Source organism: Lipotes vexillifer, unplaced genomic scaffold (genome assembly GCF_000442215.2).
Source record: "Lipotes vexillifer unplaced genomic scaffold, Lipotes_vexillifer_v1.1 scaffold779, whole genome shotgun sequence".
Classification (NCBI taxonomy): Eukaryota; Metazoa; Chordata; class Mammalia; order Artiodactyla; family Lipotidae; genus Lipotes; species Lipotes vexillifer.
In genome coordinates this window covers 1,428,878-1,446,058 of record NW_006788448.1, presented here as the reverse complement: position 1 = coordinate 1,446,058, position 17,181 = coordinate 1,428,878, and the positions used below count along the sequence as shown (strand labels likewise).

Sequence of the window (17,181 nt, the reverse complement as noted above, 5' to 3'; positions counted from 1 at the left end):
ACCCAAAAAAAAAAAAAAAAAAAAAAAATAGTTTTCCAGGTTATATATACCAAGTATCATTTCTCCCCTGTGCCTCCTAAACTCCTCATCTAGATAATCCAAATCCTGTCAATTTTTACAGATAATACTCATTTGGTTTTCCTGAATTTCAGAATAGCTTTTCTTTCCTTTGGCGCACCGCCCAGCTTGTGGGATTGAACCCGGGCCCTCGGCAGTGAGAGTGCAGAGTCCTAACCACTGGACCGCCAGGGAATTCCCTCAGAGTAACTTTGGTGATAGCTTTTCCAGTTTCATCTAAATAACCTGCCCCATCCTAAAACCTCAGAAAGGTAACTGAGTACTGCAACAGATTTCTTAATGGACCACAATTTAACTGCTTTGTTTTTATTTGATTCTCTCCATTCAGTTCCACTGTAAAACAAACCAACTGCTGAACACCTGAGCCTGCCTTCCCCCACCCCTGACTACAAAGCATTCTGCTCCCACCAGATAAACTATATGCAAAAATCAATAGTCTTTACTCCCAGATCTGTCTTTTCCAGTTGTACCCGCTATTATAAATATGCAATTTATTCAAAATTACAAATTAAGAATACAAAAATTTTCAATGAAAACGAAGTTGTGAAAGACATTCACTTCCAATCATGACTAAATAACTGCTGTGACTTGCCCTCCCATTGTAAACAACTAGAATATTAAACAAAATATATGGGGGAAAAAGACCCTTTATTCAGACATTAGAAAACAGGTAGTTCAGACCTATTTGACTTCCCTGAGTGAAGACAAACAATGAAGTGAGCCCTAAGGTCACTCACTCCAGCTTCTTGTCTGGAGCCTTTTCAGAGTATAGCACAAGCATAGCAAGGTGATTCTGCTGAGCTAAGGAGACAGAGGTCAGAGTCTGGGGAGGCTTGGGTGAACAGAATTTACAGGGCAGGGCACCAGAGATGAGAGCATAGAGAAAAGGCACCAGAAATCTATACGAAGGGCTCCTTGGGTCGTTATCTGAATACTGAACTGCTCATGCGTGGGGTGAATCTTCATGAGGCTGGGCAAGAACAATTACCCAGGAACTATAAATTAACAACCATCAGAGATCACACAGGCTGGGAGACATTCACATTCCTGCCAGGCGGAGGAGAGAGACCTTGCTGAACTACTGGAACATTCAGAGAGACCTTTAATGGGTCATGTTTTAGTAGCAGAGCTAAACTAGTCCTAGAGTAAGGCCTACACTAGACCTGCCTAACAAGGTTTTAAAAAAAGTGTTGAAAGGATCAAACTGATCTTCAAGTAACTTGTTGGCCAAAACAAAAATCAACACTCTTAAAATACACAGAATGACACTGAATAACATTCTGCTGCATATGGATATACAATTGTTTTCCACTATAAAGGCCTTGGGCCTTTGTCAAAACTCAGGGTTTATTTCTGAACTCCCTTCTCCTGCCATGGACCTATTTCCCTATCTTGATGCCAAGATCGTGCTGTTTTGATTATGCCATATAATAATTCTTGAAATCAGGTAGTGTTAGCCCTTTAACTTTGTTCATCAGAGCTGTCTTACTATTCTAGATTCTTTGCATTCCATATGAATTTTAGAACCAGCTTTGGCATTTCTACAAGAAAATCCTACCGGAATTTTGATTGAGATTGTGTAGAATCCATAAATATACCTGAGTAGAAATAACATCTTAATAATATTGTCTTCTGACTCAATCTCTCTCCATTTCTCTCCATCAAATTTTCTTTTTTCTGTTTAATATTTTGTAGGTTTCAGTGTACCTGTCTTTTACATCTTCTGCTAAATTTTATCCGTATTTCACATTTTTTGAAACTGTGGCATAAATTTCACTTCCTAATTGTTTGGTTTTCATATTTCACTTTCTAATTGTTTGTTGCTAGAATACAGAAATATAATTAATATCTGTATATTGATCTTGTATCTTGCAACTTTGCTAAACTCACTTACAGTTGCTTTTATTGTAGATTCCATCAGATTTTCTACATAGACGATTATGTCACTAGTGACTAAAGACTGTTTTACTACTTCTTTTCCAACATGGATGCCTTTTGTTTTTCTTCCTGACTGTACTGGCTAGGACCTCCACTACAATGATCAACGGAAGTGGTGGGAACAGACATCCCTGTCTTATTTCTGATCTTAGGGGGAAAGCATTCACTCTTTCACCATTAAGTATCACAGCTGTGTATTTTTTTTGTAGATGCCCTTTGTCAGATTAACCAAGTTCCCCTCTATTCTGAGTTTGCTGAGAGTTTTCATCAGTAATGGATGTTAGGTGTTGTCAAAATCTTTCTTTGCATCATCTACTAAAATGATCATATGGTTTTTCTTTTTTAACTTATTAATATAACAAATTACAGTGGCTGATTTTCAAATGTAATGTAATGCAAATTTTTTGTTCTAGTTCTGTAAAAAATGCCATTGGTAATTTGATAGGGATTGTACTGAATCTCTAGATTGCTTTGGGTAGTATAGTCATTTTCACAATATTGATTCTTCCAATCCAAGAACATGGTATATCTCTCCATCTGTTGGTATCATCTTTAATTTCTTTCATCAGTGTCTTACAGTTTTCTGCATAGAGGTCTTTTGTCTCCCTAGGTAGGTTTATTCCTAGGTATTTTTTTTTTTTGTTGCAATGGTAAATGGGAGTGTTTCCTTAATTTCTCTTTCAGATTTTTCATTAGTGTATAGGAATGCAAGAGATTTCTGTGCATTAATTTTGTATCCTGCAACTTTACCAAATTCATTGATTAGCTCTAGTAGTTTTCTGGTGGCATTTTTAGGATTCTCTATGTATAGTATCATGTCATCTGCAGGCAGTGACAGCGTTACTTCTTCTCCAATTTGTATTCCTTTTATTTCTTTTTCTTCTCTGATTGCTGTGGGTGGGACTTCCAAAACTATGTTGAGTAATAGTGATGGGAGTGGACATCCTTGTCTTCTTCCTGATCTTAGAGGAAATGCTTTCAGTTTTTCACCATTAGGAATGATGTTTGCTGTGGGTTTGTCATATATGGCCTTTATTAGGTTGAGGTAGGTTCCCTCTGTGCCCACATTCTGGAGAGTTTTTGTCCTAAATAGGTGTTGAATTTTGTCAAAAGCATTTTCGTTATCTATTGAGATGATCATATGGGTTTTATTCTTCAATTTGTTAATATGGTGTATCACATTGATTGATTTGCATATACTGAAGAATCCTTGCATCCCTGGGATAAATCCCACTTGATCATGGTGTATGATCCTTTTAATGTGTTGTTGGATTCTGTTTGCTGGTATTTTGTTGAGGATTTTTGCATCTGTATTCATCAGTGATATTGGTCTGTAATTTTCTTTTTTTGTAGTATCTTTGTCTGGTTTTGGTATGTCTGGTTTTGGGTGATGGTGGCCTCATAGAATGAGTTTGGGAGTGTTCCTTCCTCTGCAATTTTTGGAAAGAGTTTGAGAAGGATGGGTGTTAGCTCTTCCCTAAATGTTTGATAGAATTCACCTGTGAAGCCATCTGGTCCTGGACTTTTGTGTGTTGGAAGATTTTTATTACAGTTTCAATTTCATTACTTGTGATTGGTCTGTTCATATTTTCTATATCTTCCTGGTTCAGTCTTGGAAGGTTATACCTTTTTAAGAATTTGTCCATTTCTTCCAGGTTGCCCATTTTATTGGCATAGAGTTGCTTGTAGTAGTCTCTTAGGATGCTTTGTATTTCTGCAGTGTCTGTTGTAACTTCTCCTTTTTCATTTCTAATTTTACTGATTTGAGTCCTCTCCCTCTTTTTCTTGATGAGTCTGGCTAATGGTTTATCAAGTTTATCTTCTCAAAGAACGAGCTTTTAGTTTTATTGATCTTTGCTATTGTTTTCTCTGTTTCTATTTCATTTATTTCTGCTCTGATCTTCATGATTTCTTTCCTTCTGCTAACTCTGGGTTTTGTTTGTTCTTCTTTCTCTAGTTCCTTTAGGTGTAAGGTTAGATTGTTTATTTGAGATTTTTCTTGTTTCTTGAGGTAGGCTTGTATAGCTATAAACTTCCCTCTTAGAACTGCTTTTGCTGAATCCCATAGGTTTTGGATCATCGTGTTTTCATTGGCATTTGTCTCTAGGTATTTTTTGATCTCCTCTTTGATTTCTTCAGTAATCTCTTGGTTATTTAGGAACGTACTGTTTAGCCTCCATGTGTTTGTGGTTTTTACGTTTTTTTCCCTGTAATTCATTTCTAATCTCATAGCATTGTGGTCAGAAAAGATGCTTGATATGATTTCAAGTTTCTTAAATTTACTGAGGCTTGATTTGTGACCCAAGATGTGATCTATCCTGGAGAATGTTCCGTGTGCACTTGAGAAGAAAGTGTGATCTGCTGTTTTTGGATGGAATGTCCTATAAATATCAATTAAATCTATCTGGTCTATTGTGTCAGTTAAAGCTTCTGTTTCCTTATTTATTTTCATTTTGGATGACTGTCCATTGGTGTAAGTGAGGTGTTAAAGTCCCCCACTATTCTTGTGTTACTGTCAATTTCCTCTTTTAGAGCTGTTAGCAGTTGTCTTATGTATTGAGGTGCTCCTATGTTGGGTGCATATGTATTTATAATTGTTATATCTTCTTCTTGGATCGATCCCTTGATCATTATGTAGTGTCCTTCCTTGTCTCTTGTAACATTCTTTATTTTAAAACCTATTTTATCTGATATGAGTATTGCTACTCCAGCTTTCTTTTGATTTCCATTTTCATGGAATATCTTTTTCCATCCCCTCACTTTCAGTCTGTATGTGTGCCTAGGTCTGAATTGGGTCTCTTGTAGACAGTATATAGATGGGTCTTGTTTTTGTATCCATTCAGCAGGCCTTTGTCTTTTGGTTGGAGCATTTAATCCACTCACGTTTAAGGTAATTATTGATATGTATGTTCCTATTACCATTTTCTTAATTGTTTGGGGTTTGTTTTTGTAGGTCCTTTTCTTCTCTTGTGTTTCCCACTTAGAGAAGTTCCTTTAGCATTTGTTGTAGAGCTGGTTTGGTGGCACTGAATTCTCTTAGCTTTTGCTTGTCTGTAAAGCTTTTGATTTCTCCATCGAATCTGAATGAGATCCTTGCCGGGTAGAGTAATCTTGGTTGTAGGTTCTTCCCTTTCATCACTTTAAGTATATCATGCCACTCCCTTCTGGCTTGTAGAGTTTCTGCTGAGAAATCAGCTGTTAATCTTATGGAAGTTCCCTTGTATGTTATTTGTCATTTTTCCCTTGCTGCTTTCAATAATTTTTCTTTGCCTTTAATTTTTGCCAATTTGATTACTATGCGTCTCAGCGTGTTTCTCCTTGGGTTTATCCTGTACAGGACTCGCTGCGTTTCCTGGACTTGGGTGGCTATTTCCTTTCCCATGTTAGGGAAGTTTTTGACTATAATCTTTTCAGATACTTTCTCTGGTCCTTTCTCTTCTCCTTCTGGGACCCCTATAAATGTGAATGTTGGTGCATTTAATGTCGTCCCAGAGGTCTCTTAGGCTATCTTCATTTCTTTTCATTCTTTATTGTGTTCTGCAGCAGTGAATTCTACCATTCTGTCTTCCAGGTCACTTATCCGTTCTTCTGCCTCAGTTATTCAGCTGTTGATTCCTTCTAGTGTAGTTTTCATTTCAGTTACTGTATTGTTCATCTCTGTTTGTTTGTCCTTTAATTCTTCTAGGTGTTTGTTCTTTAATTCTTCTAGGTCTTTGTGAAACATTTCTTGCATCTTCTCCATCTTTACCTCCATTCTTTTTCCAAGGTCCTGGATCATCTTCACTATCATTATTCTGAATTATTTTTCTGGAAGGTTGCCTATATCCACTTCATTGAGTTGTTTTTCTGGGGTTTTATCTTGTTCCTTCATCTGGTACATAGCCCTCTGCCTTTTCATCTTGTCTATCTTTCTGTGAATGTGGTTTTTGTTCCACAGGTTGCAGGATTGTAGTTCTTCTTGCTTCTGCTGTCTGCCCTCTGGTGGATGAGGCTATCTAAGAGGCTTGTGCAAGTTTCCTGATGGGAGGGACTGGTGGTGGGTAGAGCTGGGTGTTGCTCTGGTGGGCAGAGCTCAGTAAAACTTTAATCTGCTTGACCTGTGATGGGTGGGCCTGGGTTCCCTCCCTGTTGGTTTTTTGGCCTGAGGCAACCCAACGCTGGAGCCTACCTGGGCTCTTTGGTGGGGCTAATGACAGACTCTGGGAGGGCTCACACCAAGGAGTACTTCCCAGAACTTCTGCTGCCACTGTCCTTGTCCGCACAGTGAGACACAGCCACCCCCCGCCTCTGCAGGAGACCCCCCAACACCAGCAGGCAGGTCTGGTTCAATCTCCCCTGCAGTCACTGCTCGTTCCCCTGGGTCCCGATGCACACACTACTTTGTGTGTGTCCTCCAAGAGTGGAGTCTCTGTTTTCCCCAGTCCTGTCGAAGTCCTGCAATCAAATCCCACTAGGCTTCAAAGTCTGATTCTCTACGAATTCCTCCTCCCATTGCCGGACCCCCAGGTTGGGAAGACTGACATGGGGCTCAGAACCTTCACTCCAGGGGGTGGACTTCTGTGGTATAAGTGTTCTCCAGTCTGTGAGTCACCCATCCAGCAGTCATGGGATTTGATTTTACTCTGATTGTGCCCCTCCTACCATCTCATTGTGGCTTCTCCTTTGTCTTTGGATGTGGGGTATCTTTTTTGGTGAGTTCCAGTGTCTTCCTGTCAATGATTGTCCAGCAGCTAGTTGCGATTCTGGTGTTCTCACAAGAGGGAGTGAGAGCACGTCCTTCTACTCCGCCATCTTGGTTCCTCTCCCCTCACCTTCATTTTTGAAAGATATTTTTCTAGGTATAGAATTCTAGGTTCTAGTTATAGAATTCTATAGAATTTCTTTTAGTACTTTAAAGCTGCTGCTCCACTGTCTTCTTGCTTACATTGTTTCCAACAAGAAATTTAATATCATCCTTATGACATGAAAAAAAAAAACATGGCCTTTTTTTCCTTAACACATACATATCCTTCTGACTTCTTAAATGACTGAATATTATTTCATTGGTTACATTATAATTTTTTAACTATTCACTTAATTTAGATCATTTCTAGTCATTTTATTATAATAAACAATGCTGTAATGAACATCTTTATAAAATATATTTAAGCAAATACAGCCATAGAGTAAATCCCTTTAAACAGAATTGCTGATTCAAAAGAATTGTGATTTAAAATTCTGATGAATGTAAATAAACTGCCCTATAAAAAGACTGAAAAAACTTTTACCAAAAACATGTGAGATTGTTTACTGTTTCCACATTCTTGCCACTGGGAATTCTCAAATGTTTATTGGCATGCCCTTAGGTGAAAATTGTACTTGTTAATTTGTATTTAAGTATGAGTGAGATGTTAATCTTTTCAGGTATTTACATTTTTTTTCTGTGAACTCCTATTTTTCTTTATCCTTACTGTTTTGTAAGAGCTCTCTGTATACTAGTATAATTAATCCCTTGTCATGTGTTATTAATATTTCTTCTGTGTTTGATGATTGGTTTTTTTTAGGATATCTTTCCATACAATTTTTAAAAAATGTATATAGTCAATTTTATCATTCTTTTCCCTCCTGGCTTCTGGTTTTGAATTGTTCTTTACAAAGGGTTTTTCCAAGATTATAAAAAGATTCACTTGTATTTTCTCCTAGAACTTTTTTTTCCTTTAACTCTGGCCAGACTGGAATTAAATTTGGTATAAGGAAGTTATAGGGATCCAACTGTTTGTGTTTTTCACTATTTATTATTTAGTCCTTCTTTCTGCCATCAATTTGAGAAGCCATATTTATCACAGACCTACCCCTATATTCCCATTGTATCTGGCTTCTACATCTAACCCTTTATTCTGTTTCACTGATTTATCTGTCTATTCCTGTGCCAATACCAACTTATTTTAACTTCTATTGTTTTCTAATTGCTTTCACATTATGTAGAGCAAGTTCCTGCCTCTCTACTCTCCCTTTGTTTTATTTTTCAGAATTTTCTGTGTTAAGTCTTTTATATTTAGTTTTCCAGCTGAAATTCTGTATCATTCTCATAGCTAACTTCCAGACCTATAAAGCAAAACAAAACAAAACAATTAACAAATACACAAAAATATGTTTTTGATTGAGCTCTCATGCATTTACAGAATAATTTAGGGAGAAGTAAGTTTCTTACAATACTGAATCTTTATGGTCAAGAATAAGGCTCTTCTTTCCATTTATTCAAGTCTTTTTTATGCCCCTCAGCATAATTTTTACACTTTCTTCTTACAGGTATGGCAATTTCTTATTAGGTATATAAGCAGGTATTTTCTCTCTTTTGTAACTATTATAAATGGGATCTTCTCTTATATTTTGTAACTGGGTAATACTTATGTATATGAAAGGTATTTACTTTTGTCTTCTTTTGGTTTATTGAATTTTTTAAACTTTTTAGCTGGAAATAATTTCCGATTTATAAAAAAGTTGTAAAAATAAAACAAAGGATTCCCCCATTGTTAACATTTTGCCGCCACTTAAATCATTCTATCTCCCTCTTTATATATACATACACATGCATATAGACACATATACACATAATGAATAACTTGCATACACCATGCCTCTTTACTTACTAACACTTAAGAGCATATTCTCTAAAAGCAAGGACACTATCTTATATAACCAAATTATTAAATTAAGAAAATTTAACATTGACACAATATTATTCTTTAATCTACAGTCCATATTTCAATTCTGCCAGCTGTCCCACCATCTATTGTTTTGTAACCAGTACTCCTAGGTTATTATTATTTCTGATAGTTTTTTAGTTTATTCTTTGGGGTTTTATATATAGGAACAAAGAAATAACATCTAAATATATAATAATTTCCTCTATTTATTCTTCTGGTTATAATTTCCCAAAGCCTATGCTAGGTTAGTCACACCACAAGTAGGTCAGATATCTAAATTTGAAAAGGGTTCTGAAACTATTCTCTTAAAAGTACAAGTACAGGAAATATACCAGCCTATGAGGCAGAAGTTCAGGATCCTAGTTATACTACTAATGAGCTGTGCAGTGCTGGGGAAAATCCTTAACCTCTCTGAACTTCCTCATCAGTAGAATGAGAAAGTTGAGACATATAATCTCTAAATCCTTTTTTAGTACCAGGATTCTATACTTTTGTAAGTTACTTATTACAGAAATAAAGAAATTAAATAGGCCTCACCATTTTTCCCTTCAAGTTTTCTGTTTTTCCTGATCTGTTCTCCACTCTTGAGTCTGGATGAATGCACAGTCTTCCCTTTACCTTCAATCTTTAAAGCAGGATTCTGCATTCTTGAAAAATAAATGTGCTTTTAAAATTACTATCATGTTCTCCACAACCATTCAAAGAGAATCATACCGAATTTTTGACTAATTTTTTTTAAAACTCAAAGATATTTTACTGAGCTGTTGTCAAGCAGGATAGCAGTTTTAAGTATGGAGACGTCTCCTGAGTAAACTGCAGATAATTCTGTGACAGACATGTCAGTCATTATGGTTTCTTTGTCTTTGTGCCACCTATGGGTTTCTCTCCTTTAGGGATAGTCACCTGTAAGTGAGTATTCTGAGGCTCCTGTCCCTCACTCCCCATGCTGGCATGCCACTATCCAGTCTATTCACAACTTCTAGGAAAAAAGAGGCAGGCAAAAAAAAAAGGACTTTTCCTGTGGTATGGCACTGGTCAAAAACTGTAAAATACTGGCATAAAAGCATATATGGGTAGGTTTATTTTGGTTCTCTCTATTCTGAGAGCCCCAAAATAAACCTACCCATATATGGTCAATTAATCTATGACAAAGGAGCCAACAATATACAATGGGGAAAGGACAGTCTCTTCAGTAAATGCCGTTGGGAAAACTGGACAGCCATATGCAAAAGAATAAAGCTGGATCACAATCTTTTTTTTTTTTTTTTTTTGCGGTACGTGGGCCTCTCACTGTTGTGGCCTCTCCTGTTGCGGAGCACAGGCTCCGGATGCGTAGGCTCAGCGGCCATGGCTCACGGGCCCAGCCGCTCCACGCAGCATGTGGGATCTTCCCGGACCGGGGCACAAACTCGTGTCCCCTGCATCGGCAGGCAGACTCTCAACCACTGCGCCACCAGGGAAGCCCCTGGATCACAATCTTACACCATATACAAAAATCAACTCAAAATGGATTGAAGACTTGAAAGTAAGACTTGAAACCACAGAACTCCTAGGAAAAAACATAAGCAAGCACCTTGACATCAGTCTTGGCAGTGACTTTTTGGATTTGACACCAAAAGCAAAAATAAAGAAGTGAGACTACATCAACCTAAAAAGTTTCTGTACAGCAAATGAAACTATCAACAAAATGAAAAGACAACCTACCAAATGGGAGAAAATATTTGCACATCATATACTTGAAAAGGGATTAATATCCAAAACATATAAAGAACTCACACAACTCAATAGCAAAGAGAAAAGCAATCTGATTAAAAAATGTGAGAGGAACTAAAAAGACATTTCCAAAGAAGGCATCCAAATGGCCAATAGGTACGTGAAAAGGTGCTTAGCATCACTGATCATCAGGGAAATGTAAATCAAAACCACAATGAGATATCACCCCACACCAGTCAGAATGGCCATCATCAAAAAGTCTAATAATAAATAATAAATGCTGGAGAGGGTGTGGAGAAAAGGGAACCCTCTTGCACTGCTGGTGGGAATGTAAATTGGTGCAACCACGACGGAAAACAGTATGGAGATTCCTCAAAAATTAAAAACAGAACTACCATATGATACAGCAATTCCACTCCTGGGTATTTATTCAAAGGAAACAAAATCACTATCTCAAAATAATATCTGCAGTCCCATTTTTACCGTGGCTTTACTTACAATAGTCAAGACATGGAAGCAACCTAAATATCCATCGATGGATGAATAAATAAAGAAAATGTGATACACACACACACACAATGGAATGGTATTCAGCCATAGAAAAGAAAAAATCCTGCCATTTGCTAGAACATGAATTGGCCTTGAGAGAATTATGCTAAGTGAAATAAGTCAGAGAAAGACAAATACTGTATGATCTCACTTACATGTGGAATCTAAAACAAAACAACAAAAAAACAAAAACCCTAAACTAATAGATACAGAGAACAGACTAGTTCTGGAGGTAGGAGACGGTGTGGGTGGGTGAAATGGGTGAAGGTGGTCAAAAGGTACAAACTTCCAGTTATAAGATAAATAAGTCCAGGGGATGTAATGTACAGCATGGTGACTAGTTAATAATACTGTATTGTATATTTGAGAAGTTGCTAAGAGAGTAGACCTTAAAAGTTCTCATCACAAGAAAAAAAATTTGTAACTATGTGTGGTGAGAGAGGTTAAACAAAGAAAATTAGCATTAAGCTAAAATACAACAATTTCCCATTACTTTGTCTCAAAAAAAGAAAGTAAAAGAGTTTTCTGGGGGTTTTTTAAATTGCAAAATAAATAAAATAACAAAACTGAAAAATAAAGTTCTTTACTTAGAGGTACACTGACTCTAATGTCCCAAACACAGAATTATCTATTAGGTTGGTAGCATACCTGAAATTCTCAGTTGAAGAGTTATTATTTGTTTGATCCTCACAGCCAAGTATTTTGGGTAAAATCTTTTCTGGCATCTTATATATGTGATGTGTGGGCTTTGCATCTCTGCCTACTTTCAGTCTGGACGATCTCCTTAACACACATGGAGTGTCCTGGTCAGAGCTATTTTCCACCAGATTTGAATTTCCCTTATTATTTAGTGGATCACAAGAGGTGACATTTTGATGAACCAAAGTTTGCAATCCAAATGGATTTGGGTCTTCTAGACTCTGTAATAAGATGTAAATACACAAATAATTACAACAATGCAAAAAACAAAATAAAATTAGAAGAAATTAAGTTTTATCTTGTCCTTTGATTACACAAAAATACCTTATAAGATGGAAATACAAAAACCCATAGACATATGTGAACATAATGAAAATTTTATCATAGTTAATGTAACAAATGACAATGCAGATTTAAAAGCCTAAGACTTTTAAAAGCATAAGTAAATATTATTTTTATCAATATTCATCCTTAAAACTCAAGGATAAACCTAAGGTCACTCTGGGTGCTTTAATTTCATAGGAAATGGATAGCACGAAATGATGAGAGACACATGAAAAGAGTAGTACTGTCACGTCAGGCCATATCAGTGTTCTATTCAGCCTAGTACTTTGTTATTTGATAGCAACAGTAAGTGATATTTGTGGGACGAGATACTATAAAACTTCCATTACATTGATTTTAAAAGGTTAGCAGTATATCATGAACGGCTCTAACTTCCCCTTAAAGTTAAATCCATTATAGATTTAACTTTCGTGGGGATACATATTTTTATACATATCACATAAACCTTTCTTTTTTTTTTTTACGTAAACCTTTCTTGAGCTTATTTATATATCCAGCTTGCAAAGCTTCTCAAGGTAATAAGTTTCATATTTTATAAAAAATATTTATTTATTTGGCTGCACCGGGTCTTAGTTGCAGCACATGGGGTCTTTGTTGCCACATGTGGGATCTTCACTGAGGCATATGGGATCTTTAGTTGTGGCATGCAGGATCTAGTTCCCTGACCAGGGATTGAACCCAGGCCGCCTGCATTGGGAGCGCAGAGACTTAACAACTGGACCACCAGGGAAGTCCCACAAGTTTCATATTTTTATTATAGCTAAGTAAAAGAGTATTTAGTTTGATTTGTTCTAAATCAATCTCTTTTCTACTTCTAAGTAGACTTTTTTTTGAAGACCTCCTAAGTTCATGCTCACTCTATCAATACCAGTCATAATTTCCTACACTTTATTCATATTACCTCTTTTTAGATTAGAATCCTGGAATGTTTAACTTAATCTTCATGCCCTATCTCCATGATTAGTTTCTCTTTTTCTGGATTTTTAAACATATCATTATGTCTGTTTTGAAATTTTTTGACCAGAATTGCATGCAGTATTATTCCAGGTGTGCATGTTATAACCTGAGCTTAGTATCATGCTATTTAAATCTTCCAAGAAATGTTCACAGGAGCATTTTGGTAATAGCCAGAAGGAGGATAGAAAAGAAAAGCAAAAAAAATCCAAATGACCATCATTAGTGAATTGGTTAAATAAATTATATTATTACACACACACACACACACACACACACACACACACACCCATAGAATGGAATACCATTCAACAAGTAGAAAGATTTAAGTAGTGCTACTTTTGTTGACACAGAAAGATAACCACGATGTATTATTAAATTTTAAAAACAAGTTGCAAAGCATTATATATAATATAATCATATTTATATAAAATAAACTTACATAGAATATGCATAGAAAAAAATGGAGACATGCAGCAAACTGTTAACAATGATTATCTCTGTAAAGTGGAATCGTGGGAGACTTCCTCTTACTGTTTGATTTTTTTTTTTATAATGAGGATGTGTTACTATTATAATCAGGATAAAATAAAGATTATTTTTAAAAAGAAAAAAATTGTCAACATGAAAAAGGGACTTGGCAAGTGACAGGCCACTCCAGGGTCTCCAAGCATAATAGTCCAGGAATTCTAAACCCAAGAACTGTGTCACCTGACAGTATGCTCAGACACAGTATGCAAAGCTGTATTGAAGCCAGGCATAAATTTCTCCCTCTCCTGGCAGTCCAATTGCATATATTTTACTTCCAACTAGAAACTGATGTGGGGTATCTTATCTCTACTCTGCACCCAGGCAGACATAGTGATTTTCTGAGCTAACCGGGAAAATTCTGGTAACAAATTTTTTCCTTCTTCTATATAAGCAATGTAATGATGATATATCTTCTCAGGTTTTCAGAGAAACTTATCTATTTTAACATTTAACCCCTTGGAAACTGTACCCCAGGAACCTCGAAAAAGGTAACTATATGCTTCAAAGTCAAAAAGTATCTTCTGAGTGTTGGTATTTGGGTAGAAGGTTTGAATTTAAAATAAAGTATACAGGCAATGAAGACCTGTTAAAGGTCACTATAAAAGGCAAAATCATAGACTCATACTTGCACTTACTTGCTGCACTGAAAGATGCTTGTCCTGTAGCTCACCTAACTTGGAATCTTGTTCAAATGGTTGAGTAGAACAAAGAGTCTCAAAATTCACCTCTGCTATTTGTGTACAATCTTCATCAGTCTGAGACATACTGGGCTCCACTCCTAAACATTCATTTCCAGCACTGAGACTGGTATCTCCCTCTTTTCTGTGACAGATGGGCTCCACCTTGGCTTCTGACAACGTGTTTAAGGCTGCTAATGACTCAGCTGGCAATGCATCATCCTTTGAGTTTTCAAGTAAATCTTTGTGACATGTCAAAGGTATTGATATGGAACTCGAAGAATTGCTCAATGGGTTCATCAACTCTCTACACTGAAAATCACTCATTATTCTAATCGGTCTTTCCTCCTGGGTGATTTCTGGTGATGTCAGTAACTTTTCTAAGGCAGACACAAAAGTTTCAAGAGAGCTTTCTTCATCTTTGGTTTCTTCAGAAGTCATGGTCAATGTGACGTCCTTGCTAGGCTCCTTTTCTGGCTCTATTAACAAGTTCTCCTTTACAGCAAATGTACCAAATTCTTTAATAGTAGTACTTGAGAGAAGGCTTATTTCAGGAGAGTCTCTGTCTCTACTTAGTTCCTGTATATTCCAAATAGAATTTACATCATTATTACATATACAAAAAAGTGTTTAAAATGAAAATGTTATAGTTTTCTAGTTCATCATGTTGCTAAGTTACCACCAAAAAGCTTTATCAACTTTCCTCCCTTCCATAAATAAAAATACTCTTTATTGGGGCTTCCCTGGTGGCGCAGTGGTTGAGGGTCCGCCTGCCAATGCAGGAGATGAGGGTTCATGCCCCGGTCCGGGAGGATCCCGCGTGCCGCGGAGTGGCTGGGTCTGTGGGCCGTGGCTGCTGGGCCTGCGTGTCTGGAGCCTGTGCTCTGCAACGGGAGAGGCCACAGCAGTGAGAGGCCCACGTACCGCAAAAAAAAAACCAAAAAAACAAAAAAACTCTTTATTACTTTCCTATACCAAATTACTAATGACTGTGAACACATGGTTAAACATTTAATAGTAGACCAAGGGTAAAATTGGCCGGGCCATAATTACAGATGGCAAATTATCTATTCAGCTAAGTTTAAATTATCTGGGCTAAGGGAAGAGGCAGAGATAACATGGATAGTTAAATCAACAGATAATCTAAAAACTTCACTGCAGTTAATAGTTGAAAATTTCTCCCGTGCTAAAAATCCCTATTGAATTTTATTAATTAACCAGGAACAAAATTGGTGTAGTTTCACCTTCCTTTTATTCCCCACCTCTGTACGCATATGTAAATGTGATATAAAAAGGCCAAAGGACAGGTGGCCAGGGAGGAGAAAAGGAGAAATGAAAACAGTTCTATGTAAATATTACAAGCTCTGGCTATAAATCAATGGTTCTGACTTATGGTTGTTTTAAACAAAAAACACAAAACTACAAAACACAAAATGACTATTATTTTCAAAGGTATCACCTTAATAGGTTATACCTGTTCTCACAATGTTCCCAATGATCAAAATATTATTAGACTTCCCTTTTGAAAGCGCTTTCAAAATTGTTTATAAGCCATTCAAGAAAATCAGTCTCAATAACTTAAAGGCACTAAACTTTTTTTCAACACTGAAAACTGTTAATTTGCTTGATCTTAAATAACAGAATGGGTTTCAGTGACTTTTGCCTGTTTCTAAAAATCAAATCCACCTTCACTGACACATCACTCTTCCAGAATGCACTGTAACTTGTAAGCCCTCTAATACTATGATTTGATTTGAATAAGGGAAGTGAAAAACATTTAATTCTCCCTCTCTTCCTTTTCTACCTGCCACCATTTATATTCTCTGTACATAGCATCCAGAGCTTAATAAGATATATTTATTAGCAATGCAAACAATAATTTGCTCAGAAAGATAAAAGAAATTTAGAAGGAATTGAAGAACTGGATCCTATCCATTCTTGAAGTCATGTTCAAGATCTCCCTCTTATCTGAAGTCCTTATATCTACTAAATTCAAGGCCTTAGATCTAATAAAGTATATATATATGTGTGTGTATATATATATATATATATATATTTATATATATATATATATATATTGAACTCTGCCCTAAAGGAACTTAATTCCTAAATTAAGATTGAAGGCATTAATACATAAGACATTAAATAAACTATAAATCGGGCTTCCCTGGTGGCGCAGTGGTTGAGAGTCTGCCTGCCGATGCAGCGGACACGGGTTTGTGCTCCACATGCCGCGGAGCGGGTGGGCCCATGAGCCACGGCCGCTGAGCCTGCGCGTCCGGAGCCTGTGCTCCACAACGGGAGAGGCCACAACAGTGAGAGGCCCGTGTACCGCAAAAAAAAAATAATAATAAAATTAAATAAATAAATAAATAAATAAACTATAAATAATGTCAAAAACACTGCATGAACTCAAATGAATGGCATAAACCATAGCCCTAGTGTTACAAGAATAAGTTTTCTGGGGGGAAAGAAAGGGAGGCAGTGAAGGGTTTTCAAGATTGCCTGAAAAATGCTCGGTTAAACAAAGTTAAACAGATTTATTTACTACAAGACTTTTCAAAACGTACACTATAAATCTTTGAGGAGACTTTAGAATACAGTGTTCTCTAAACTTCTTTGTTCAAAAAAATCCTTTATTCTCAGAAGATCTATGAATGTCACAGGAGGCAAGTGATAGGGAAATACTGACATAGTGAATAAGCAGTGTTAAAGAGGGAGCAATTACTTTGGTCAAGATCACCACAGTCATCTGAGACAGATCCAAAGAGGAGAAGGAACTTAAGCCAGAAATTAATGATTTGTGAAGGCGTAAAAGAAGGAAAAACACGTATTTCTTAAGCACCAACTAGGTACCAAACACCATGAGCCATCACTGCTCTCAGTCCTCACTATAATCCTATGAAATGAGTATCACTTTCCGTATATTACACATAAATGACACACACTTGCCCTTGGAACGCAACCTACGTGGTTCCAAATTTTATGCTCTTTCCCTTGCTTTCTGGCTC

The 17,181-nt window shown here is 36.6% G+C and overlaps 1 protein-coding gene across 1 annotated transcript in view; it reads right to left on the bottom strand.

Annotated features, from left to right (window-relative positions):
• The window catches only part of ANKRD31 (ankyrin repeat domain 31), a 133,397-nt gene that overhangs the window by 90,621 nt on the left and 25,595 nt on the right, over window positions 1–17,181 (bottom strand). The window contains 3 exon segments of the mRNA XM_007461615.1: window positions 9,240–9,349; window positions 11,613–11,884; window positions 14,219–14,749. Of these exon segments, the coding sequence (XP_007461677.1) occupies window positions 9,240–9,349; window positions 11,613–11,884; window positions 14,219–14,749 (913 nt within the window).